The sequence below is a fragment of the Mya arenaria genome, chromosome 5, assembly GCF_026914265.1.
Source record: "Mya arenaria isolate MELC-2E11 chromosome 5, ASM2691426v1".
NCBI lineage: Eukaryota > Metazoa > Mollusca > Bivalvia > Myida > Myidae > Mya > Mya arenaria.
This window is the reverse complement of record NC_069126.1, coordinates 25,433,354-25,459,208: the sequence shown is the minus strand read 5'-3', so window position 1 is coordinate 25,459,208 and position 25,855 is coordinate 25,433,354. Positions and strand designations below refer to the sequence as shown.

The following is a 25,855-nucleotide window of genomic DNA, read 5'->3' as shown; positions in this document are numbered from 1 at the left end:
CAACTTTTGGCGTCCTCTGGCTGGTATGTTTTAATGAAATGAAAATAAAACTTTAAAATCTGCATTTATAACACTTTTATAATCGTAAGCCCGTTTTATGTTTATTTTACTAATCATACTGTAAACATACTTTGCTTTAAAAAATATGAACCTGCAAGTAGCCTTGCTGGATTGCTTTTTCCGAGCGCTTTTTTTCGCTCGACATTATCATGTTTGTGTTTTCCTGTCTGTAGGCAGGTTATGAAACTGGAACATGACGCTAAACATAGAACCATTTTGGTATGGCTAGTGAGCTGTTGCCAAAACTGGGGCCGCCGCACTCTTGAATCGTGTTCAAACACACAGTCAAATATGACTATAACACACTCAAATGTATGTTTTTATTACGAACATAATTAAAGCCATAAACGGATATTTACAATTCATATATAAACAAACTAAACCAAGTATTTGTTATCTGCTTATTTATAAGCTCACGCATTTCTTGCTCAAACCCTTCGGAAAATACTCTGGCGAGATTTTGTCAATTGTCCCGCGGAATTTATGAAGCATAACGGAAGTAGGTACCGATGCCGACGATGCCAATGCATACGCTTGAAATAAAAGTAGAGTGTGTTCAGATTGTTTCTTATATTTGAGTGATCTCCTACAGACAGGAACGCTTGTTGTTTCAGAATTTATAAAGGTCTGTCAGAACCCAATGGCTGCATAATATCTTGACCCATCACGGCCTTAAGTTCGTTTAAATGCAAATGGAAATTCAAAGTCACATTGAGACTACTCCAAGATGAAAAAAGTGTTGCAATTTTAGTTATAAAAAAAGTTAGTCCCGCCGGAGTTAATTCACCTCAGACAGAATAATTTCTAATAACAGAAAGGGGAACTAGCGCTGCGTGTTTTTGTACTGCGGTTGTGGTGATGTGATAGACGTTTTGTCTTATTTGTTATAATTGACAAAATCACAAGTAGCTTCCCTTTGTTTCATTTTTGCCACTGATCACATGATTTGGTTTTGTTTATTTTGACGTTTTTAGGTAATTTTATTATTATCTAATTCTTATTTCTTTTTATGAAATCACCAAACCTGAAAACAAATTAAGACTAAAGTTGCATGGAATGAATTTAAGCAAGCGCGTTTGCATTTATCAATGATTGGTATTACTCAGATAGTCTAAAATAATAGACCTTCCAATCCCTAACGTCTAAACGGGTTTGTACAAAAACCCGGGGTGTTTGAAAAATATTGAAATTGTATTAAGTGAAGTATTTTATGTTTGAAATTGATAATAAAGGTTTATATTCATATTTTACCATGTAAGTGAGAAGTCATTTTGCACAAAACAAGCATTTAATGCATTAACACACATTATTTACCTTTCCAATAAAACGAAACTTGACTAACACAGACAACAATTATGTCAAGTGGAGAAACTCGACCCAATCGTAATAACTCTGCCACCTCCTACAAGCTTCGAGATAGACCTCGTAATTACAATCGTCACAACTCGGTCATGGCCGAAATGTTCCGATTGTTTTAAGTGTGAACTGAAGCTTTGCAGGTGCCTTTCATGTATATATAGCGTTATGTTTTGACAGAATGAAATGAAGAAAACCCGTCAAACAAAATTATTCATTGGATATTTATTTTATGTCTACGGAACTAATATAAAATAACATTATCTGGTAATATTTCTTGTTTTTATGATATTTTACAGACGCAATATGTTTTAACCCAGAATCCCAATCGGAATAACTACCCACTTTGGGTATAAAACAATTTGTACGTGAAGGATTTGCCATATCAGAATTCGTAAAAAAAATCTGTCGACGTACAATTATTTGGACTACGCGCACATGGTGTCGCTGAAATGTGTATATAAATTCAGTTTAACAAAAATACGAACATTAAAATTATAAATGAATGCCGTCTATTACAATGGTGCCCAACGAAGAACCCGTGTTGCACGATGAGCCTCAAGATTATTGCAAATTGAGCTTTGCCTCCGAAATTCGGGCACAAATTTCGTAATGGAGATGGAATGTGTAACCGGGTAGAAAATTTTTACAGCGGCACTTGTACCATCTCAGTATAGATTGAGCTGGCTTTTATAAGGACTCAGTAGAGTGTCCACCTGCAGATGGAGAAGTCGTGGGTTTGAACCCTCACAGGTGCACTTGCACTTGTACAGTCTGTTACATTAAACTTTAAAGCCGTACAGTCTGTTACATTAAACTTTAAAGCCCCAATTTCAAGCAATTTGAAGGATTAATCTTCTTTGTTTCTTTGTGAAATGTTTTTATGCCATCTGCTAGCAAAATTCCGGTAAATGGTCTTTTTCAGGCATTAATTTTTAAATATTTTAGGAATGTGTGATAGTGAACATATTTCAATACAAATTTCAGGAGGGGTACATTATAGATAGAATGTATATTTAATATTTAAATAATTTTTATTGCCAAATATTTATTATTTATAACTATGCACAATGAAAAAAAAATTGTGAGTTTTACTTTTTTAACTTATAATGCACAATTTAATATAGCTTTGATTATCTCGCTTCCTAGGGGGATAGGCAAGGTAATGTAACCACCCATGTGTGTGCGGGCGTTTGCGAATGTATGTGTATTTTCACCTGGTTAACTGAAGACCCCTGCAGCCCCAGCTCATACATTCCTATCAAGGTCTTACCTTGTACTCCTACTCTGAGACTCCTGCCTAAATATTAACAAGGTCTACATCATGTATAAACTTTCACATAATTTGTAATGTTACAACTGGAACAATGTGTAAATATCATACATATATGAATTATGTGATACAGTTTTCAATGAACATGATTTTTAAGTTTATACAAATATTGCAGAATGCACAAATAGCTGTTATGATGAACCCATGTGTGTGGTTGCTCCTGATCTGTTGCGGCTTCGCAAGGTCAGCTGAGAGACCTAACATCATCGTCATTGTAGCAGATGATCTGGTATGCTTTTTGTATGGTCAAAACTAAGTCATATGACACAAGATTGTGAGATAAAATATAAGTAGAACAAACATCTGATTGTAAAAAAGTGTTATTATTGTAACTTCAGCAATATGAAATTTTAAGATAATAATAACTTTAAAACTGAGATTTGTTTTGAGCCTAGAAGAATATTGAATACTCAAAGGTTCAGTTATTAACAGAAAGTAAAACAACATTTTGTCATATGACAACACAAACCATTAATTAATTTTGCTCATAATCAGAAACTTAGGTATCATTAATACAATGCTTTATTATGATTCATTTCTAGGGTTGGAATGATGTGAGCTTCCATGGCTCGAACCAAATCCCGACCCCGAACATTGACAAACTGGCATATGAGGGGATCATTCTGAACAACTACTATGTGTCCCCCATCTGTACCCCTACTAGAGGGGCCCTCATGTCTGGCAGGCACCCCATACATACTGGTGGGTAAACAGTGGCTACCTTTGCTATAGTTGTAGATAAGATTTACAAGCCAAATGGGATAAGGTATATTTGTTACCACCATTAAAATGAAAAAACAAAAACACTTCATACAATGCTGATTAATGTTCATCACTCGTATGGTTGATGCAATTTTTAAGAAAACATTAACATTATGATGAATGTACTTGAAAATAGATTTCACAGAAAGTGACCTGTTTTAACTGTTCTATTCTTTGATGAGGACTAAATGGGGTTTCAGACACACTTATAAAGCATTGTTTTTCTGTTTAAGTAGAATATTAATGCACCAAGAGTGGAAGACATTTATAATGTTTTAAAACCTACAAATGTCATGATAACTGCAGGTTGTAAGTGTATGTTGTTTGTAGGTCTTCAACATAGTGTGATCTTTGCCTCGCAGCGTTATGGCCTCCCCCTGGAAGAGAAGATCATGCCTCAGTGGTTCCAGGAGCTTGGATATCGCACTCACATGGTTGGCAAGGTATGCTAGATCTAAGATATTGTACAAATGGTTTAGGCAAGGTATGATATATCTTTGATATTGCACACACATGGTTGGCAAGATATGCTAAATCTAAGATATTGTACAAATGGTTTAGGCAAGGTATGGTATATCTTTGATATTGCACACACATGGTTGGCAAGGTATGGTATATCTTTGATATTGTACACACATGGTTTGCAAGGTATGCTAGATCTCAGATATTGTACGAATAGTTAAGGCAAGGTATGGTATATCTTTGATATTGCACACACATGGTTGGCAAGGTATGGTATATCTTTGATATTGCACACACATGGTTGGCAAGGTATGGTATATCTTTGATATTGCACACACATGGTTTGCAAGGTATGCTAGATCTCAGATATTGTACGAATAGTTAAGGCAAGGTATGGTATATCTTTGATATTGCACACACATGGTTTGCAAGGTATGCTAGATCTAAGATATTGTACGAATAGTTAAGGCAAGGTATGGTATATCTTTGATATTGCACACACATGGTTTGCAAGGTATGCTAGATCTAAGATATTGTACGAATAGTTAAGGCAAGGTATGGTATATCTTTGATATTGCACACACATGGTTGGCAAGGTATGCTAGATCTCAGATATTGTACGAATAGTTAAGGCAAGGTATGGTATATCTTTGATATTGTACACACATGGTTGGCAAGGTATGGTAAATCTTAGATACTGAACACATGGTCAATTTCTAAGGTACAGTATATCTTGCATATCGCATATACATTGTTGGCAAGGTATGGTAGATCTTCGATTTCGCACACACTTGGTCAACAAAGTATGGTTTATCTTGGAAAGCATGCATATGTAGTACAGTATATATTGGATATCACACATATGCATTGTCCAACAAAGTATGGTATATTGGATATTGCACACACATGGTTATCAAGGCATATCGTAGATATAACACAGATGATTGGTAAGGTATGGCATATCAATTTTAATAGTTATTTTACCGTAAAATTCATGGATTCTATTTTTTTGTCAGTATTGCACGATTTAACATCTCTTCCCTATCATTTCAGTGGCACCTGGGTTTTTATGCTGAAGAATTCACACCCTTATATCGGGGTTTTGAGAGCCACTTTGGCTATCTGTTAGGTCATGGAGACTACTTTGACCATATGGCTGAATGCACTCCAGTAAGATATGTGTGGGTGAAACACTGGGCTGCATTTGGGTGTTGAAGTTTGTTTTGTGAAATAAAAGTACAGGGGGCTGGGGGTATCACATAATGCTTGGGATCTTCAAAGATTTATTTCAGAAATAATCTGAGCATGGGTTTAGTAATAAAGAAATTAAAACACAAATGGTATTAGAACACTCTGACTCCTTCTCTTTCCCAGGTGCCACTTCCATTGTAATTCAAGTTGATTGATCCATTGGTGTGAACATGAATGTAGTCACAACTAAGTTGGGTTTGCTTTATGTGAAAACAACAATCACAATACACCTTCATTCAAGAGGCCTCAATGTCTTTGTCTAATACAAAACATCACCCATACTTATAATTTTACTTTTCCTTAAATTTTGGTCATTTTATGGAGCTCTTGTCCATAGTTGCTTGTCTCCATTTCACTTTTATATCATTGCCAAAGTTGGAAACGCTTCAGCGCCCATAGGTTATGCTTTTAACATGTTCCTTTCTTGCAAATCCATATTTCAGTGGCATCTGGGAATGTTTGCGGAGGAGTATCTGCCAACGTTCCGTGGGTTTGAGTCCCACTATGGCTACTATCAAGGCTGTGAGGACTACTATGACCACACCTACGAGGCTGACCTCGTATGTTCAATAAAGTTTCATTTTTTTAACAGTGGGGAAATCTACTATTGTCCTCCATGGTTTGAAATTCATGACTGAATAAAACATGAAACAGCATGGAATGTGGATATCCAGTGATGTTTGAGTCATAAAATTTAAAAATAAAAATTGAAATGAATATGCCATTTATATTTCATTTACTAAATACTTGAGATATTGTCAATAATAAAAAAGATAGATTGTAGGAAAACAGCTTTTTCAATACATGTTTTTGCATATTTTGAACAGTTGTGATATTTATTTAACCCTCACTACAGGCATATTGGGGTTTAGATTGGCGTCGGAACTTGGACCTACTTCGTAATGAGACCAATCTGTATTCCACTGATCTCTTCACTGCCGAGGCTGTCAACATTATCCGCAACCACAACACTTCTGAGGTTTGGGGCTTGCTTTATGGATTGGCAGACTGACATCAAAATATAAAAAAATCAGTACCTGTATATGGTCTCAGTTTTTAGCCTTGTTCCTTAGGCAATGTGTTTTGAAGTGTTACCCAAGCAATTTCTCATGGGCAAACAAGCAAAAGATAAGCTTACTTTTCAGGATTTCAAAACAAGTGCATATTGTTCTTATTTCATATGGACTTTGTTTTCTTTAAACATTTAACATTTTATAACATTCTTTTATTTTGGTAGATGTATATGAATGTTTAATGGTGGTGTTTAGATTCCTATATTTTATTGTGTGTTGATGTTAATCACCAAGGTTTTATTCTAGCCGTTATATCTATACCTCCCGCACCAAGCTGTACACAGTGGAAATACGGGTGGCGACCCACTTCAGGCTCCCCAGCACTATGTAGACCGATTTCCGCACATCAACAACTACCACAGGAGACTGTTCGCAGGTAACCAGTCTACTGGGTTATTTTTAAAAAACCCAAAACATGTTTCTATTTTTAGCCCCTGTATCTCTACTTTGCGGAGCAGGCTGTTCATAGGGGAAATTTTCCTGATGCTTTACAAGCCCCGCAAGATTATGTAGACCGGTTTCCTCACATTGATAATTATCTCAGAAGGTTGTTTGCAGGTAAAACGGTTAAACTTTTTTTATCAAAATGCTTGTGTAAATAACATAGCTGCTAGATGAAATTAATTGTCACAGAGTTGTATTGAAGCAGGAATATGATATGCACCTGTTCATCTCTTGAAATGCAATGCAATAATGTACATATGATATGCACCTGTTCATCTCTTGAAATGCAATGCAATAATGTACACTTTCAATTAGTTAATTACTTACATTAGTAAAATAACTTAAATTCAACTAACTTGATTGCTTTCACTTTTTAACCATTTTTTGCTAATTCATCTTGAACCAAACATGACCCTTTCCTTATTGCTGCTCTCCATTCACCTCTGCCAAATGTACAGGGAAACCCATTGTAAAGCTTTGCTAGAACTGGCGATGGTGGTGTTGTCAGATTTTAATATTATTAAATACTTATAACTTAACACATTTTCAAGGTTCTAGTGATCTGTCAGTTTTTTTTAAAGAAAGAAGTCTAGGTATTGTATAGCCTTGGTGTTGTTAAACTTGTCGTAAGCAATGTTACGCAAAACGTCTTACCATACGCTCTTTAATCACATGGTGTTGCTTGTTTCCAGTGTAATACAATCATTACGTAATAGTATAGTGTCAATTTTGTTAAAAGAAAATGTAAATATAGTCTTCTTTTTGGCGACAAGTGTGTCATGTGATTCCTCCTTTTGGCGACAAGTGTGTCATGTGATTCCTCTTTTTGTTGCTATGTAAATATAGTCTTCCTTTTGGCGACAAGTGTGTCATGTGATTCCTCCTTTTGTTGCTATTTAATACAACAAGGCTTACTTTATTTCTTCCGCTAAACTTGTTTAATAATTTTTTGTTTGAAATGGCAACCTTTCAGGTCCTGTATGACTCGAACACTCTAAAAGATATTCACATGAATCTTGATACACCTGTTACCAGTGAAAAAATGCTGATGTGTGATAGACTTAAATAGTTCTTTAATATTGCCTGTCAATAGACTGAGGAAAATAACCATCTTGTTGAAGTGTTGGTTACCTGGTACATTTCTGGATTAAAAATTCTGATATAATATCAAAGTCATTTGAATTCCTATTTATCCAAGAAATGCTTCAAATAGATTTAATCACTTAATTACTATGTGATTTCTTATACGATTTGGATTATTTTATATGCTTTTATATTTATTTTGTTACAAAAAGATTGCATCTGCATTTAGTTGTATTTCTGAAATAAGCAATTATATTGACATCAGGAGAATGCAGCATTTTTTTTTTTAATCTGATGTGTTTGCTTCATACATTAGCCTTTCAAAAGTGATGATTTGTGTAAAATCTAGGATTATGAATAAGAAATGCTTTTATTAGGCAATTAGTGTAAACTGGTCTCTGTGATTTACATGAATATGGGTTAAGTCCCTGAAACCACCAATAAAAATTCAGACCTCAACATCTCTTACTGCTGTGTACCAGTAACTATGGTAGTTTTAGGACTTGTACAAATCACTTATAATCTTATTATGTGTTTCATGTACCAGCAAGCCGTGTAAATATATTGTATTTATAGAGCACTCTAGTTACAGTTGATCCTGACATAATGGCATGGTTTTAAGTGTGAAAGTGACATTTAGACACAACTTTATGTAAAAAATCCTGCCCTATATAACTTATTATTATAATAATTATGTTATGGTAATCACGTATAATTACGATTGGGAAACCCCATATAATTATGATACGATAACCCCATATAATTGTGATATGAAAACCCCATATCATTATATCACTATAACCCCATATAATTATTAAAGGGAAACCCCATATCATAATGTCACCATAACCTCATATAATTGTGATACATTAACCCCATATAATTGTGATACTGAAATCCATATAATTGTGATACTGAAACCCATATAATTATAATACAATAACCCCATATAATTTTGATACGGGAACCTCACATAATTGTGATACGATTACCCCATATAATTATGATACGGAACCCCATATGATTGTTATTTGGTAATCCCATTTAATTATAAGATGGAAACTTCATATAATAAATATTATGCGGTAACCACTTATAATTATGTTACAGTAACCTCATATAATTGTGATATGGTTGCCCCATAAAAGTATGAAAAAAACCCCATATAGTTGTGATATGGTAATCCGTTTATTTATGATATGGAAACCTCATATAATAAAATATGATGTGGTAACCACTGATAATTATGATATGGTAACTTCATTCAATTCTGATACGGTAAACCCATGTAACTATGATATGGAAAGCCCATTTAATTTTGATACGGTTATTCCACATAAATGAGGTATGGAAACCCCATATAATTTATTATGATACAATAACCTCATTTGATAATGATACGGTAACCACATATAATTATGATACAAAAAACCAATAAAATTGTTATATGGTTATCACATATATTTATGTTACGGTAACCTCATATAACAAATTATGATACTGTAACCACATAAAATTAATACTATAATTGAAGCAATTTTAACCAGGTTTTGAACGAAAAATGGGAAATAAGAATGAGAATGCCATATGGATGGCCAGGTCAAAGATTGGTTTACATTACATTAGAAAAATGGGATGCTGTTGGACCATTGGGCGAATGGGCGGGTGGGCTGGGCGTCAATCATTGGTTTTCGCCCAATAATTTGGGTAAAGATTGATGGACAGTGTTGTGCAGGTAATTTATGTGAAGGCTTTAATTTTTAATTGCCTATTTGAAAAGCCTGGTTTTGTCACATTGCGGCTTCTGGTTGTCTTTGGCCTGACTGGTCCATGGTAAGGAGACATTTTTACAATTTGTCCATTACCTGCCTGGCTTAAATATAAGAAAGTCAGGGGAAATAATTGACCCGTACTTATGTTTCCTTATTGATAATCTTGTAAACAACACCGGCTACCTTGAAGGGCAACACTATAAATGATTCGTGTAGTTGACTCACAACTATTGCAGGTATGGTCGCTGCCCTGGACGACTCGGTGGGTGCGGTGGTGAAGACACTGAAAGATCAAGGGATGTACGACAACACCGTTATCATGTTTACCACTGATAATGGGGGGCCGGCTAATGGGTTTGATGCCAATGCAGCCAACAATTTCCCTCTCAGGTACTTTAATTATGATCATGCAATCATTTAAACAGTCCAGGTACTGTCATACTCTTAGTGTCACAGTCAGGTTTTGTGTCATTCCAACTCTTAAATGTCAGCCAAAAACCATCATCAAGCTTAGTACATATGAGTTCTTATGTAACTCTACTATAAACTAGCATACCGGTAAACCTTACTGGTGTAAGGCCTTGAGAAAAAGAGGGATAACCTTTGGCACCCTCCTGCAAGGCTCTTGCTCTAGTTAACATCCACTAAGTTGTACATGCAGTGAGTTGATCAATGAATCACTTAAGAACCTGTGTACAAATATGCTTATCATTTCATCCTACCATTACTACTGGTATGTGAAATTTTGAATCCTGGCGACCCAATACAATTATGATATGGAAACCCGAAATAATTATGTTATGGTAATCACGTATAATTACGATTGGGAAACCCCATATAATTATGATACGATAACCCCATATAATTGTGATATGAAAACCCTATATCATTATATCACTATAACCCCATATAATTATTAAAGGGAAACCCCATATCATAATATCACTATAACCTCATATAATTGTGATACATTAACCCCATATAATTGTGATACTGAAACCCATATAATTATTATACGGAAACCCCATATAATTATAATACAATAACCCCATATAATTTTGATACGGGAACCTCACATAATTGTGATACGATTACCTCATATAATTATGATACGGAACCCCATATGATTGTTATTTGGTAATCCCATTTAATTATAAGATGGAAACTTCATATAATAAAATATGATGTGGTAACCACTTATAATTATGTTACAGTAACCTCATATAATTGTGATATGGTTGCCCCATAAAAGTATGGAAAAAAAACCCATATAGTTGTGATATGGTAATCCGTTTATTTATGATATGGAAACCTCATATAATAAAATATGATGTGGTAACCACTGATAATTATGATATGGTAACTTCATTCAATTCTGATACGGTAAACCCATGTAACTATGATATGGAAAGCCCATTTAATTTTGATACGGTTATCCCACATAAATGAGGTATGGAAACCCCATATAATTTATTATGATACAATAACCTCATTTGATAATGATACGGTAACCACATATAATTATGATACAAAAAACCAATAAAATTGTTATATGGTTATCACATATATTTATGTTATGGTAACCTCATATAACAAATCATGATATTGTAACCACATAAAATTATTATACGGTAACCTCATATACTGGGTATTAAATTATGATATTATTTCAAAGGGCATTACTTGCTGATTAACAATATGTAAGACAAATGAACCCTGAAAACAGATATTGTAAAAGATATGGCAGTTTGCATTCTTGTTCTTTATTTTAACTGCAATTTGACATGAAATTACCTATTTTGCAATTTTTTAATGTCAGGTATTTACTATAATAATATTATTCAATATTTTTGGCATATTCTATGTCTACACATGAAACCCTTATATGCAAAATAAGCGGTCAGCAGGCATCAAAGAGTCGTATAGTCATACATTGGATACATTGATAGAATTACTTTAAGTAGGCAAAAACATTATAACGTCAGTAACTTCATTCAAGCATTGCTTCTTTCTCATTTCACAGAGGTATGAAAGTCACACAGTGGGAAGGCGGAGTTCGGGGGACTGGTTTCATCTCATCTCCACTACTAAACCAGTCTGGTTACGTGTCCAACCACATGTTACACGTTTGTGACTGGTTACCAACATTGTACACGGCTGCGGGTGGGGACGCCTCAGTTATGAAGAATCTTGATGGGCAGAGTGAGTGGGACTCTCTTACCAATAACAAAGCTGGGAAACGTCAGGAGATTCTCCATAATATTGACCCCTCAGGTAAAGGTCAAATGGGACTACGTGTTGGGGATTATAAGATTGTGGTTGGTGATATTGGGATGGCCTTGAGTGATTGGTATCCACCATGGGCTAAGCCGTCAGATAGTGAAATGCTGCATGCAAATAACTCTGCTGCATTTAAAATGTTTGGAGGTAAAAATGGTATTACTGAAAATGAATCTCCCATTGAAAAAAGACTTCAACAAAATTTGAAGCACTTTGAACATGCAGTGGCAGAAAATATGGGCATGGGTGGCGATTTTGATTTTGAAATACTTGAATCTAACATTGATAGTAATATTGAAAGTGAACTAAAGTTTGAAACTTACAGGATGGATTTTAAAGGTCTGCAGTCTAAAATCTTTAAGAAACCACTCAAAAACACAATGAAATCCTACTATCATAAAAATCATCCAGTCAAAGTTGAGTGCGGACGAAAACCATTCAACGCCTCAACAAACTGCGATCCACGAGTCTCTCCATGTTTGTTCAACATCGCTAATGATCCATGTGAGTACAACAACATTGCTGTGGACAACAAGGACATGGTTATCCAGCTGTTGTTGCAACTTCAGCAGTACGAGGACACGATGGTGCCGCCACTGAATACGCCCGTCGATCCCGCAGGAAATCCAAAATATCATGACGGTGCCTGGGTGCCTTGGGTGAAATTGTAGACTTTCCTTTGTTTTTTATAATATATTCTTTTATGTGATGTATGATATAATGATACATTATATTGATTTATATAAAAGAGATACTGAATGAAGTCTGTGACATTGATAATTTTTCTACATGTATACATTTTTACAACTGCATATTTGGGGCTTGATCTGTTTATTAATTTTACAGCTTTACTCATTGTCTTTTTGTGCAATACTCTTTACAGTATGATGATTACTTTGTATTGTTTTGGGGGCTTTTAAAAATTCCCCAGAAAGGCAAAATATTGAAGTTTTATAGGAGATTTTTTTTCCTTTAAAAATTATAAAAAAAACGTCAGAAGGTAGACTGTCCAATTTCAAAGTGCCTTTCTGTAGTGGGTTGTACTCTTTTACATTAATAGTTTGCATATATTAGTGTTACAAGAGGGTTGAATTAGGTCAGATGTTGAAGTGAATTAGTGGCATAAACAGTGATTATGCTATATACAATATTTTAAGTAATCTTTGCAATGAGAAAATTATTATCACACTTATAAATATTCAGTTATTGTTTTAGAGATTACACTAGATAAATATTCATGTTCTCCCGCCAAAATGTTGAATACAGATTTTGTAAAAGAATTAAATATACAATGTATTCAAAATTCTTTTATCATATCAAATATTCCATCAGTCCATGTTCTTCACAAAGCATCACAGCAGGTACATTGTATAGTACAATTCTGATATTAAGTTTTTACAGCATGTTTTAAATATTCTTATTTTCTTCTCATTTGTTAATAAATAAATTATTTGTACATTTAATTTGATTACTCTTTTCTCTATTAAAACAAATGTGTTTCTCATTTTGATTTTGTTATCAGTATTTACTATTTAGGCCAATTAATACTGAATAAAGTGTATTAGGACCAGATTTATTATTAATTCCAGCGATAAAAGCTTATGTGCATAATTATTTATGTAACTGAAATGAACTTAACATTTCTAGTCATGACAGCATTTTCCTATATTTTACTCGTGTATCTTTTACATTCCTCGTGCGATTTTCTGTTGGTGTTGCTGCTTGTATATTGTTTGGTGATGAAAAATATAGTGTATACTACAGGGACCGTATACTACATGTATGTAATAAAGTTTGATAATATATTGTCATTTTATTGAATTCCTTACTGCATCCATATACCGACGTCCACAACACTACCCCCTCCCTTAATTGGGGTCAAGGTCACTGACGCATATTTGTTATACATTACAAGCATGTTCATGCATAAATAGAAATGTCTGTTTAATTGCACCAACATAATACTTATGACCATCAGAGACAATAGATTTCAATACATAGATTTGTATTGCATTTTGTTAAGTTCTGCATTCACATTCTGGTTTAAAAGAAACATTTCCAGGGTTTAATAAGATGTTTAGGAATTATGGCCCCTTATGAGTTTCAAAACAGAGGGTAATGGATTCATGAACATTAATTTACATGACATATGTTTTGCATATCCTATTGAACAATTTCAACATGACTTAAAGTAATGATATACAGGAGTGGATAAATGAATGATATTGCTTGATTGGTTATAATTATAGTTGATTGATTGTTTGTTTAATTAATCAAGCCACTGAAATATTCTGCCTGCAAAGTTCTTGTCCTTCCACAGTTTGGCGCCCTTTAACTGATACCACATATACTCGAATCCGTCCACGGTAGGGCTTCGATATGGGACTCGCATCAAGTGTCACAGACATGATACACAGTCCTGTAGGCCTGTCCCCATGCAGTAAAATGGAAGATAGATCGAGATACAGGTAGATAGATTAATAAAGTTTTCAATCAACAATTCAATCAATCAGCTAATGAAAAGATATCAGAATTTATGGAAAAATAAGCAAATCGCATGAAATTGGCATTTTAATTGGCAATTAAACCAACACGCGAACTCATTGATGTGTTCCTAAAAATAGCCGATTGTTTACGTTGTTGCTGGGATTTTGGTCACGTGATGAGAAAATGGCGGACGTGTAAATTGACTGTTTAGCGCTCTCGGACGGAAAACAAGGATTTAAAAGATGAATAACGTTTTCTTGACATCAGTTATTTGTTTATTTTTACTTACTCCATCTTGTAACGGAAAATGGGCGGAAGGAGAAATTGATTCTCTAGAGGTATGGCGTATCCAGTGTAAACAAGTTTCGTACACTATTCTTTTCGTACCCCATTAGGATCTTACTTTACTTTGAATTAATTAGCCACAATATACATGTCAAAGACAGCGCCAAATTTACACATTTCTGTAAATCAACGGAGTGAACAAGTGTCAATTTATACACAATTCATTTATTAAAATGTTTCATTTTTTATTTCAAATAAATGAACCACAAATGGTGAATGCTTGTTATTCTGTCGTATCTGAAGTTTTATCATGAATTTGTGTAATTTGGATGCCCACTAACTGCAGTAAACAATAATTGCACTGCCTTTCTGACCCTCTGCCTGTCCTTCCATCGGTTTTCTATGAATAATTTAGAAACACTAAGGCCCAGGGACCTCCAACTTGGTAGATAGGCTGGTAATGACCAGTAATGAACCCTATCGATTTTGAGGTCAGTAGGGCAAAGTTGTGATGACCTTGAACTGAAAATCCATTTTGAATAAATGACTGAAGAACCCAGGGGCCCTTGGACCTCAAATTACATGTAAACAGGTTCAATCGTTGGTCAACTCATAACCAGTAGATGAATCTTAATGAATTCTGGTGACCTTGATCTTAAAACTGTTTCCGTTTAAAAACTCAAATTGTAGAACTCTCTGTCTTAGGGACATCAAAATTTGTTGAAAGCTTTGTCATGAGATGAGCCCGTATGATGTAATGTTAGCTATCAATGTTTCCAAAATCCATTGGATTTGAAAGGTCATTATGAAAACATGTTCTAAATAAAAGGCTATCCGTCAATGTAAAGGCAAAAATACTGGCTATCTTAATAGTCCAAATAATTCAGTGGACATTTTTTTTTACAATTTTAAATATGGCAGATTCTTCACTTTCACAATTGTTAGGGATTAGCGGTCCATAATCCTGTAATGAACATCTGTTATTTTAGACCAGCTATCTTCCCAACAAGACCTTTTGGGTGCACAGTTTTTGTTCACTATTTGGATAATTTTCAAATTCAACATTTTGTTTGGTATATGCATGCATTTTTACATGTTTTTCAGGACTGGCTGTTCATTACACGGTTTTGTTTCCTTTCAAAGAAGGGGACACTGCAGTTCGAATTCCAGTACCCAGTTGTGAGTTGTCCCTTAATTAATTAGTTTTGATCAGATGCATTTTAAGCTCTTCTTAAAAAAAGGGTTAGTTATTGTGATAGCCTTTCTACATGTGTTGCAAGGCCCATATCTATGCTTGAATATTTGTGGAGTTATGCCTTGTTATAATTAAAACATGAATTAACTTAAAAAGTAATGCAAAAACTTGGCCCTGGTTTAATAACTTTTCAAGATGTTCAAATGAAATATTAATGCCCCATGCATGTATTTGACTAAAAAAAAACAACACCTGCATTAGCAATCGCTCTGCAGCGCTATTGTTGAATAATTTGTTGCCCATGTATTATTCATGTGTTTTGACAGATTGACACCACACAGAAAATCACTGGGGGTGGGGGGATGGTGCTTTTAGTCTTGAGTTCCACCTCACAATTCCTGGGGTGTCAGCACCACCTAGAAAATCAGTTTTGTTAGGCTTAGGATTGTGGGGCTTAGTACACAATAACCCTAGAGCTACTCGGGTTCTCTAACATGCACATTTGAATAGCACCTAGAACCACAGCAACAGGGCTCGAATCTGTGGCCCCTGGATTGACAGTCATGTTTCCGAAATATACATGTCTGTCAATTATGAAGATGGCAAGTTCATTCACATAAATGGTGTTAACTGTTGTTAAGATTAGAACTGTAAATACACCTTGTTTTCATTATTCATGAACGTGCAGTGAACAACTATTTGGGATCTTCTACTTCTTATTCATTATGAAAACCAATTATTGTTTTTTATGCCAAGGTAGAACATATAAAAAACTAAGTCTAGTGTAAAAAGTAAAAGATATATATGGGAAATAATTGAATTAAATGGCATAAATATATAAGTTCAGAATGTTTAATGATGTTACAGACAATATTTCATTTAGTGCTACATTTTAAGTATTGGTTTTTAAAGCTTTATGTAATGGTCACATTCAGTTCAATGTCTTTATATGTAAAGGTGTTAAGTGTGTTAAGAAGGTTATAAATGGTTAAAGATTAAACAGTTTCATAATTTAATTTAACTGACTTGTGGAAAACACTGACCTCAAAAATAGATTAAAGGATTTTGAAAACATATATATAAACGGTGCTCATGTTTTACTAGGGTATTGGCCAATCCTACCAAATAAAAAATATCTGTTCCAGATAAATCAATAATGATCTGTGCATGCATACATAAATACATGTTTTAAAATGTTTGTGTCTGGGCATAGATTGCATGCATAAATTGAATAAACAATCATTCAGTTGAGTGCTGATCAAGCATTCTCTATGAAGCTAGCAGTCCTCCATGCATGCACTGGTTATATTGCAATTATACGAATACATAATGTTTTGATTCTTTTAAAAAATAAAATATTTCTGGATATATTTATGAAATGAAGTAAAAAAAAATTTGCTTTTTTGTGATAAAAATATATTTTGGCACTAACTGCATGTCCATATGCTGTATGTATGATGAGTGGCATATCAGATGATAAACTGTATTGAGAAATAGTCAACTACTTTATTGAGTATTTGAAAATAATATGTAACATGTCAAATATATATCTTTATTTAGAACATTACGTGACAAGGAATGTTCCATTATAAAAGTTCTTTTGTTTGACATGGACTAAACATTGCCAATACCTTTGTAATATAGCATAATTTCCAGTGTTGGTAGATTTGTCATTTAGCTCAACTAACAATACAACCATAATATTTGAACAATAGTTTACAGAGTTCATGAAGTAATGGAGTATGGCAACCTCAGTATAAAAAGAACAACCCAACAATGTTACGATCTCTTAATCTTTACCATTCCTGGTAATATATCCCTCATGTTCCATTGTTCCAGGAATATGGTCCACAGAATATCTTGCTCTACTTTGACACAGAGGACCAGTGGGCTGCTGTTTACAAATCAGGAAAGGTACACAAGAGAGATGTTAAAGCAATTTTCAATTCAGGAGATATTTTAAATACTGCAGTACTACTGTTTAAAATCACCCCTATGTCTGATGTAATATCATTCGTAAGATAAATTCAGCATCACTCTATTTAATTTATTAATAAAATGTAAAAAACAAAATAAAAAAAGTAAATGGCACTGTTTTGCAAAATTTTATTTGTATAATATCATACATGTACATATCATAATTTGTAGACTTAGTAAACACAGTGCATAAAATCAGATGAATTAAGTAATAGTTAGATGACATGAAGTAACATTTTAATGACTAAGAATGGGCTGAGTGAGCGTAGCAAATGAGCAAATTGGCAGACACATAGTCAATGCAAAATCTGAAGCAAAGAGTGTGTATTGTATGAGTGGCAATTGGCAGACCTTTAAATGCCTGCGAAAGTTGAAAATTCTTAATGATTAAGCCTAGTGCTTAATGATTGCCTGTCTGCAATTTTATTGGCTGAAAATGTAGTTTGTAATTTAAGTAATAGTTAAATGACAAAGTAAAATCTTAAAATCAAAAACAAGTCCTTCTTAATAATTAAGATATTACTTCTGGTCATCTAATTGACTTGCCCATGCACGTGATACAACCTCATTGGCTGACACATTGTCAATGCAAAATCTGACGCCGGGAGTATCAGTAGCAGGAGTAGCAGTAGGGGAGCTTTAAACACCCCAGAAAGTTGGAATCTGAACAATTAAGCCTTGTTCTTTAATGATTGCCTATATGCAAAGCTTTTGTCTGAAAATGTTGGTTGTATTCTTATTTTACTAAGTGATCAAGTTTCGACTTAAGAATAACAGCTTTTTGTGTACACATGTTTTCACATGAATTGATATATTATGTATTTCCTTTCCTAGGGTGAAGCTAAGAACAGGTCATAGTTTTACACGTATTGAGCTTTTAAATATCAAGTGACCATTTCGATTGGTTTTAATTGTTATATTATGTGCGAAAATATGATGGTAAATATTTGAGGACACGAAATTAAGTTTAAGAGATTACCATAATACTTAAATTTTGGCAGCTGGCCATTTAAAGAATTTGCCAAATATAATCCAATCTGAATTACATGGCTTGTATAAGGAAGTATGTAATTTAATGTAAATGCTGCACATTTTCGTGATAAACACTCCTTCCAATCAGATATAAAGTAAACACATATTTGAGAGTCACATTATCATAAAATACAATACTGTCTTAAAGAAATCTATGTATTCAATATCTTCAAGGGGTAAGAGTTTTTAATTTTATTGATTTACCTCTAAATTAATAGCAGGACCACAAATTTCAAGAATGTGTGTACTTTTCTCTAACCAAAGTGTTAGATTAAGGGCTGAAACATGTTCCTGTGCCTCTCATAATGAGCCACCCTGATTTGAATAGTCATTTGTTCTACTAAGTCAATGAAGAGTTGTGAGTAAAAGTCCAGACAATTAAATGTTTATGGACTTGAATTTTTATCTTTAGCAATCTTTAAACTTACCATGGACAAGCATAATCTAATATTGACTTTTTAGTGTGTTTTTTGTGTGTGTTTTTTACAAATACAAACTATTGTTTCACTAGAGTTGTGAGGAAAAAGAAGCTGTTCTAGATGTAAGCAACAATCAGGTGGTAAACTTAACGACAGATTATGGTCTATCGGGGTGTATTATCACCGACGATGGAATGTTTGATTGTATCGGGGGACGAATATTTAAGTCATCTCGGGAGCGCTGGTGGTACTTTGCAATAAGTAGATGTTACAAGAATGAAACAAGTGATGTGAGTTCACACTGTCCCCTTAGCTCAATAATTTTCAAAGGTTTTTAGCTAACTATCACAGTTATGCCAAGTCTTCCATGTTCAATTTGAGTCATACATTTACATGTTTTGCTCAATTATTGTTTAGTTTATACTTGGTTATTTCAGCTTGATTGTGAAAACAGCTAAAAGCTGATATGAATAATTCAAATCCGTATCCTAGGTAGAAACCTGTGCTGCGCCCTTTTTAAGATGCCATTGGAATTTACCCCAGATAGGGATCAAACCCACAACCTCTTGGGTGAGGTGGGACACCTTAACCACTTGACCACTTTCGCAGCCCATGTAGTGAATTGATTAAACATAGGTTTATTTTTTTTCATGCCTATACTTCATGTTTCATGAACCAAACTTGAACAATATACACCATTGCCAAGTAATGCAGCGGACTTTCAAGTTTGACATCAAGACTTGGCATACATATTGTTGTGGACAGATTGATATTCAAAATCCTTCGTTTATAAGACTTTACACACAGATTGAATTCACTGAGAGTGTCTAACTCTAAAATTATTGTGAAAACACAGACTGATATCTTAGTTAACCAAATTTTAATTTCTAAATAATGAAAAAATAAATGAAAAAAAAAATCAGAAATAAAAATAAGTATGAGTTTTAAGTCCAGGGTGTGTGCAGAGATAATCAATGTATAAATAGTTGGCAAACATCAATTAGTTAAATGCATAATCAGTTAATAATAAAAAAAGCCACATAAGAAGCTTTCTGTAATTCTTGTAGAAATGGTTTGATTTGTAAAAAGCATAAAATATAACTAATTCTTTTTTTTGTGTATGATTGTAACTTTTTGAAATATTCCTGTACCACTTAAACACAACTTTTTATTTCAGAAAATATGAAAGAACTGAATTATTTGTATGATGTGTTACAAATGTTGAGGCTCTGATGTTCAATAAACAGCCAACATTTTTTTTTCATGCCCCATTTACATGGCTTTATTTGGGTGACACTAGTCTTGTTTTTCGATATTGCTAGTATTTTCTGCTTTATACAGACCTGTGCCCAGAAAGTTGCAGCCCTGAATCCTGTCAACAACCAAGTCATTTACCTGTCCACCCAAAATGCTCTCTCAGGCTGCATTATTGAAAATAATATGTATAAATGTTCTGGTGGGCGAAAGTTTCGATCATCGAGGGAACGCTGGTGGTATATTGCTGTCAGCCGGTGTGAACTGAGTGAGGGCGATGTAAGTGAATGATGTTTGATGGAGCACAAAGCTCTGTTTGAGCAAGGCTATGTTAAGTTTATGATTGTTGTATATTCACAGGTAGCCACTCGTTTTTGGTTGTTATCTTTATTTTTGTCACTTTTTTGCATTAAATTCATGTACAACAGAATTGCACAGAGCGAGAATCCGTCCTGAAACCAGAGAATAACCAAGCAATAGTCCTCTTGGAGGGACATGGTGCTGGGTGCTCAAGGGTTATCATTGACGGTGTTGAGCAATATGATTGTTCGGAACAAAGATCTTTCCGATCAGCCCGAGAACGTTGGTGGTACATAGCAGTGTCACATTGTAACCCACAGACAGTAAGTGCAAGGAAACGACACTGCAGTCATCATGCCACATGGTTTTTGTGCCCACATGCTATTTTGATATATCAATTGTTTATTTAGTGGTGGATTGTCTGTGGTGTTTTTGATTATGTATATGATTGCTTAGACTAATTGCCTTTTGCTTGCCTGCCTGCTTGCTCTATTAACTGGTTTGCTTGCAGGGGTGTCCTAGTTCAGTTTTTGCATTTTACAATATGAGAGCCTTTTGCCATTACATACAATATAGTTTGGGACGAAGCTGCACAAAAACAGACGTGTAGGCTTGTCAGGGGAGGGGTCGGGGGTGGGTGGTGTTCTCGGCGTGCTCTCTATTAGGTTATCGTGGAATACAGAAGAGCACGTCTAGACATTTTAAGCCAAAAAATAACACATCATAAGATGCTGTAGTCATTTTAGTTCAATTCATGCTTTTTGGTGCATAACTGAAAACTTTTGGTGCTTACCGGTACTCGATAAAGTATAATGCTATCTTACACCGAAACAAACAATTATCCTCTATGTGACTGAAATGATCATTGAATTGGCTTAATTTTATGTCTGAAATAGCCTGATATTTCATATTTGTGGTTAGGTATCATTGTAAGACAGAGTGCATACAATGACATCAGAACTCAGGCAAAGTGTTTTCTGCTGTTTATGCATATCCTCATCGAATCCAGCCAAAAATTCTACCAAGCCTTATCAGAATTGTGAAGGATTTTATGTTACAGAGGTCTCTAAAGAATATTTGTTTAAGTTAGACTTATTTCTTGTTATTTACTCCTCAACAGTCCTGCCAAGAAAAAGTTGATGTGGCAAAAATTGAAAATGGACAAAGATTAAGAATCATGCCATTCCCGTACAATACGTCAGTTTCAATCCAACTTCTGTACACATATGTCAATTGTGAATACAAAGTTATCGGAGGTGTTGACAGTATAAAGTGCAATGATGACCGATATTTCCAATCAACTCGTGAGAGATGGTGGTACATGGCCATAAGTCGTTGCCATGACAGAAATTCTACTGGTGTAAGTTGGCTAAGCTTGATCTACTGTAATGTAACTCATTCTCACTTTGCTTAGTGCTAGCAACAATTGCATGTATATATACACGCTGCTACTTAGTATTCATGGTTACAATAAAATCCTCTGCAATTTTGTGAAGTTTGGGAACTTTTTTGTGTTTGGTTGTATGGTATACCCCAGAAACTGACTGATTATTTTCTAATTTGCTAATATATTTTTTTTAGTTTTACAATGTACTGCTAAATATATGAATGGATAATACAGCTTATTCTGTACCTTTTGTAACCCAATATTTAATGTTTCTATTGATAGTGTTGTTTTTATTCTCATAATTTGTTTTCAAATTTTTGTTTACTATTATGTTTTCTAACTACATTTCTGAGTCTAGGTTTAATTTAACAAGTTAACATTTTTGTCAAGCCCACTTGCGCTGAGCGAGGCATAGTATTTGCGTGCTCGCATCAATCTGGACTAAACTTTGTATGAGCTGTATCTTGACCATGCAGTATAGATTTTTAAAAAAAGGTCACCATGATGAGGTGGCGTGTCGCCCACAAGACCCAGGTCTGTACCTCAAAGAGAAAGGTGAAGGTTAAAGGCCAAGGGTTGAAATTATCCTTGTCTAGGTTGTATCTTGACCATGCAGTAAAGGATTTTCAAAAAACTTGTCATGAAGGTTTACCATGATGAGATGGCGTGTCGCACACATGACCCAGGTCTGCACCTCAAAGGACAAGGTTGCGCTTAGAGGTCAAAGGTTGAAATGATCCTTGTCCAGGATGTATCTTGACCATGCAGTATAGGACTTTGAAAAGACTTGCCATGAAGGTTCACCAAGATGAGATGGCAATGTCGTGCACAAGACTCAGGTCTGCACCTCAAAGATCAAAGTCACACTTGTCAAAATGAGTGCTGAGTATAGGCCTTGTCTGGACTGTCAGCCTTATGTGGGCTATATCTTTACCATGCATTTAATATAGGATTTAAAAAAAACAACAACTTGCCATGAAGGTTCACCATGATGATGCGTAGTTTCACAGGTACACATATTGTTTAACTCCATGTTCTTCTATGTTGCATTTGCATAGAAGAGAACCGTCTGTGTCAAAGGCTCTTTCAATGGGCCATACATGTCGCCATTAGCATCTAGTTTATATACAGTTATTTTATTACATTTTTAGCTCGACTATTCGAAGAATAAGGAGAGCTATACTACTCACCCAAGCGTCTGCGTCGGCGTCACCCCTTGGTTAAGGTTTTGCATGCAAGCACGCATAGGTTAATATCTCACCAACTACTTGAGGTATTGCGTTGAGACTTTATACAATGGTACTCAACCATCCAACATACTTAATTAACCAAGTAAGATCACTTTTTCTCCCACCTCAGATAAGTAGATCCAATAATTTAACCATGCTAGATATTCTTATCTTGCCCACGGGCGAAGATAAAATGCCCGTATGGAACTCCTTTTTTAATGGTCACAACATTGTAATTACCTCCCTTGTTGAAGACTGTCGTCAGTAGCAGCAAGGAAATCTTGTCTTATGGTAATATTTAGAAAGCTAATTAATTATTTCTCGCTTCAAATGTCACCATAAAACAGTTTTCAAGCACCATTCAAGAAATAATGCTTCAATCTCCTTAGAACTATTTAAAAAGACCGATTTGACTATTAACATTAACTGGATCATTGCGCGCATATCCATAACAACCATGTGCTATCGCATATCCATACGCAATTATTTTTACTAAGCACAAAAGAGTTCCAGCAACAAATACATTTTTACTTGATTTTGTTTAACTGAGGTGGGAGAAAAAGCATCTACCATAGCCGCTCGTGTAAGATAGGTTCATCCCTACCCTCGCGCAGGGTGTTTTGAGGAAACTCGGTAAACCTCCTTTCCGCAAAACAGCCTACGCTCGGGTCGGAATGAACCTATCTTACACTCTCGGCCATGGAAGATACTTATAATCTTGCCCACGGGCGAAGATAAAATGCCCGGATGGAACTTCTTTTAATGGTCACCACATTGTAATTACCTCCCTTGTTGAAGACTGTCGTTTGTAGCGCATCATGGAAACCTTGTCCGTTGGCAATATTTAGAACGCGAGTTAATTATTTCTCGCTTCAAATGTCACCAGAAAACAGTTTTAACGCACCTTTCAAGAAATAATGCTTCACTCTTCTTAGAAATATTTAAAGACCGATCAGACCATTTACATACTCTGAATCACTGGGCGAATATTCATGACAACCACGAATTATTGCATATTCGTACGCAATTATTTTCACTAAGCATAAAAGAGTTCCGGCAAAAAAATGCATTGTTACTTAATTTTGTTTAACTGAGATGGGAGAAAAAGCATCTACCATAGCCGCTCGTGTAAGATAGGTTCATCCCGACCCTCGCGCTGTGTGTTTTGCAGAAACTCGGTTAACCTCGTTTCCGCAAAACACCCTACGCGAGGGTCGGGATGAACCTATCTTACACTCTCGGCCATGGAAGATACTTATAAGTTTGCATTTAATGCCAATAATAGGCCTTTATTATTTGACTTAGAAATTCTGGTTAAGGTTTTGCATGCAAGCACACATAGGTTATTATCTCAGCAACTGCTTGAGGTATTGCATTGAGACTTGATACAATGGTACTCAACCATCCAACCTACTTAATTAACCAAGTTAGATAACTCTAGTTTGCATTTAATGCAAATAATTGCCCTTTATTATTCGACTTAGAAATTCTGGTTAAGGTTTTGCGTGCAAGCACACATTGGTTAATATCTCAGCAACTACGGGAGGTATTGCATTGAGACTCGATACAATGGTACTCAACCATCCAACATACTTAATTAACCAAGTAAGATAACTCTAATTTGCATTTTATGCAAATAATTGCCCTTTATTATTTGACTTAGAAATTCTGGTTAAGGTTTTGCGTGTAAGCACACATAGGTTAATATCTCAGCAACTGCTTGAGTTATTGCATTGAGACTTGATACAATGGTACTCAACCATCCAACCTACTAAAATAATCAAGTTACATAACTCTAGTTTGCATTTAATGCAAAATAATTGCCCTTTATTATTCGACTTAGAAATTCTGGCTAAGGTTTTGCATATAACCACATTTAAGTTAATATCTCAGCAACTACTGGATGTATTGCATTGAGACTTTATAAAATGGTACTCAACCATCCAATCTACTTAAATAACAAAGAAAGATAACTCTAGTTTGCATTAATTTCAAATAATGGCCCCTTTTTTTATTCGATATAGAAATTCTTGTTAAGGTTTTGCATGTAACCACTTTGAAGTCAATACCTCAGCGAATACATCATGTATTGCATTGAAACTTTACACACATGCTCCCAACCATTTAACCTTCTTATTTAATCAAGTTAGATAACTCTATCTTTCATATTATATCATTTTTGCCCCTTAAGTATGCGACTTAGAAATTCTGGTTAAGGTCTTGCATGTTAGCACACATAGGATATTATCTCAGCAATTACTTGATGTATTGCATTAAGACTTTATACTATGGTATTCAACCACCCAACCTAATTGAATAACCAAGTTAGATAACTGTATTTTGCAAATAATGGCCCTTTTTTATTTGACATAGAAATTCTGGTTAAGGTTTTGCATGTAACCACATTTATGTTA

General features: G+C 34.7%; 2 protein-coding genes across 5 annotated transcripts in view; both read left to right on the top strand.

The window, feature by feature from the left end:
* Positions 1-974: 974 nt before the first annotated feature.
* LOC128234920 (arylsulfatase J-like) lies at positions 975-13,681 on the top strand. 2 transcript variants are annotated; one of them, XM_052949539.1, is made up of 9 exons: positions 975-1,034; positions 2,865-2,978; positions 3,292-3,451; positions 3,842-3,954; positions 5,668-5,784; positions 6,081-6,203; positions 6,544-6,673; positions 9,833-9,986; positions 11,620-13,681. In XM_052949539.1, the coding sequence occupies exons 2-9, from the start codon at positions 2,883-2,885 to the stop codon at positions 12,545-12,547; spliced, it is 1,821 nt and encodes a 606-aa protein (XP_052805499.1). In that variant the 5' UTR covers positions 975-1,034; positions 2,865-2,882; the 3' UTR covers positions 12,548-13,681. The 2 variants fall into 2 exon arrangements, with proteins under 2 accessions (XP_052805499.1, XP_052805500.1); XM_052949540.1 differs by lacking the exon at positions 5,668-5,784 and adding an exon at positions 5,027-5,143.
* An 849-nt stretch (positions 13,682-14,530) lies between these two features.
* The window catches only part of LOC128234065 (transmembrane protein 145-like), a 31,401-nt gene continuing 20,076 nt past the window's right edge, over positions 14,531-25,855 (top strand). For 2 of the 3 annotated variants that reach the window (XM_052948048.1, XM_052948046.1), the window contains exons 1-4: positions 14,531-14,701; positions 15,753-15,827; positions 17,683-17,757; positions 21,946-22,185. In XM_052948048.1, coding sequence (XP_052804008.1) covers positions 14,606-14,701; positions 15,753-15,827; positions 17,683-17,757; positions 21,946-22,185 — 486 coding nt within the window. In that variant the 5' untranslated portion in view covers positions 14,531-14,605. Of the gene's footprint in view, positions 14,702-15,752; positions 15,828-17,682; positions 17,758-20,953; positions 21,149-21,945; positions 22,186-25,855 lie in introns of all 3 variants that reach the window. The other variant, XM_052948047.1, reaches the window with a different exon arrangement.

Excerpts from the sequence above, each read along its gene's own strand:
- LOC128234920 (XM_052949539.1), top strand. The coding sequence starts at position 2,883 with ATGATGAACCCATGTGTGTGGTTGCTCCTGATCTGTTGCGGCTTCGCA. Across the intron at positions 6,204-6,543 it reads GCAACCACAACACTTCTGAG|CCGTTATATCTATACCTCCC; the intron begins GTTTGGGGCTTG and ends GTTTTATTCTAG. Across the intron at positions 9,987-11,619 it reads GCCAACAATTTCCCTCTCAG|AGGTATGAAAGTCACACAGT; the intron begins GTACTTTAATTA and ends CTCATTTCACAG.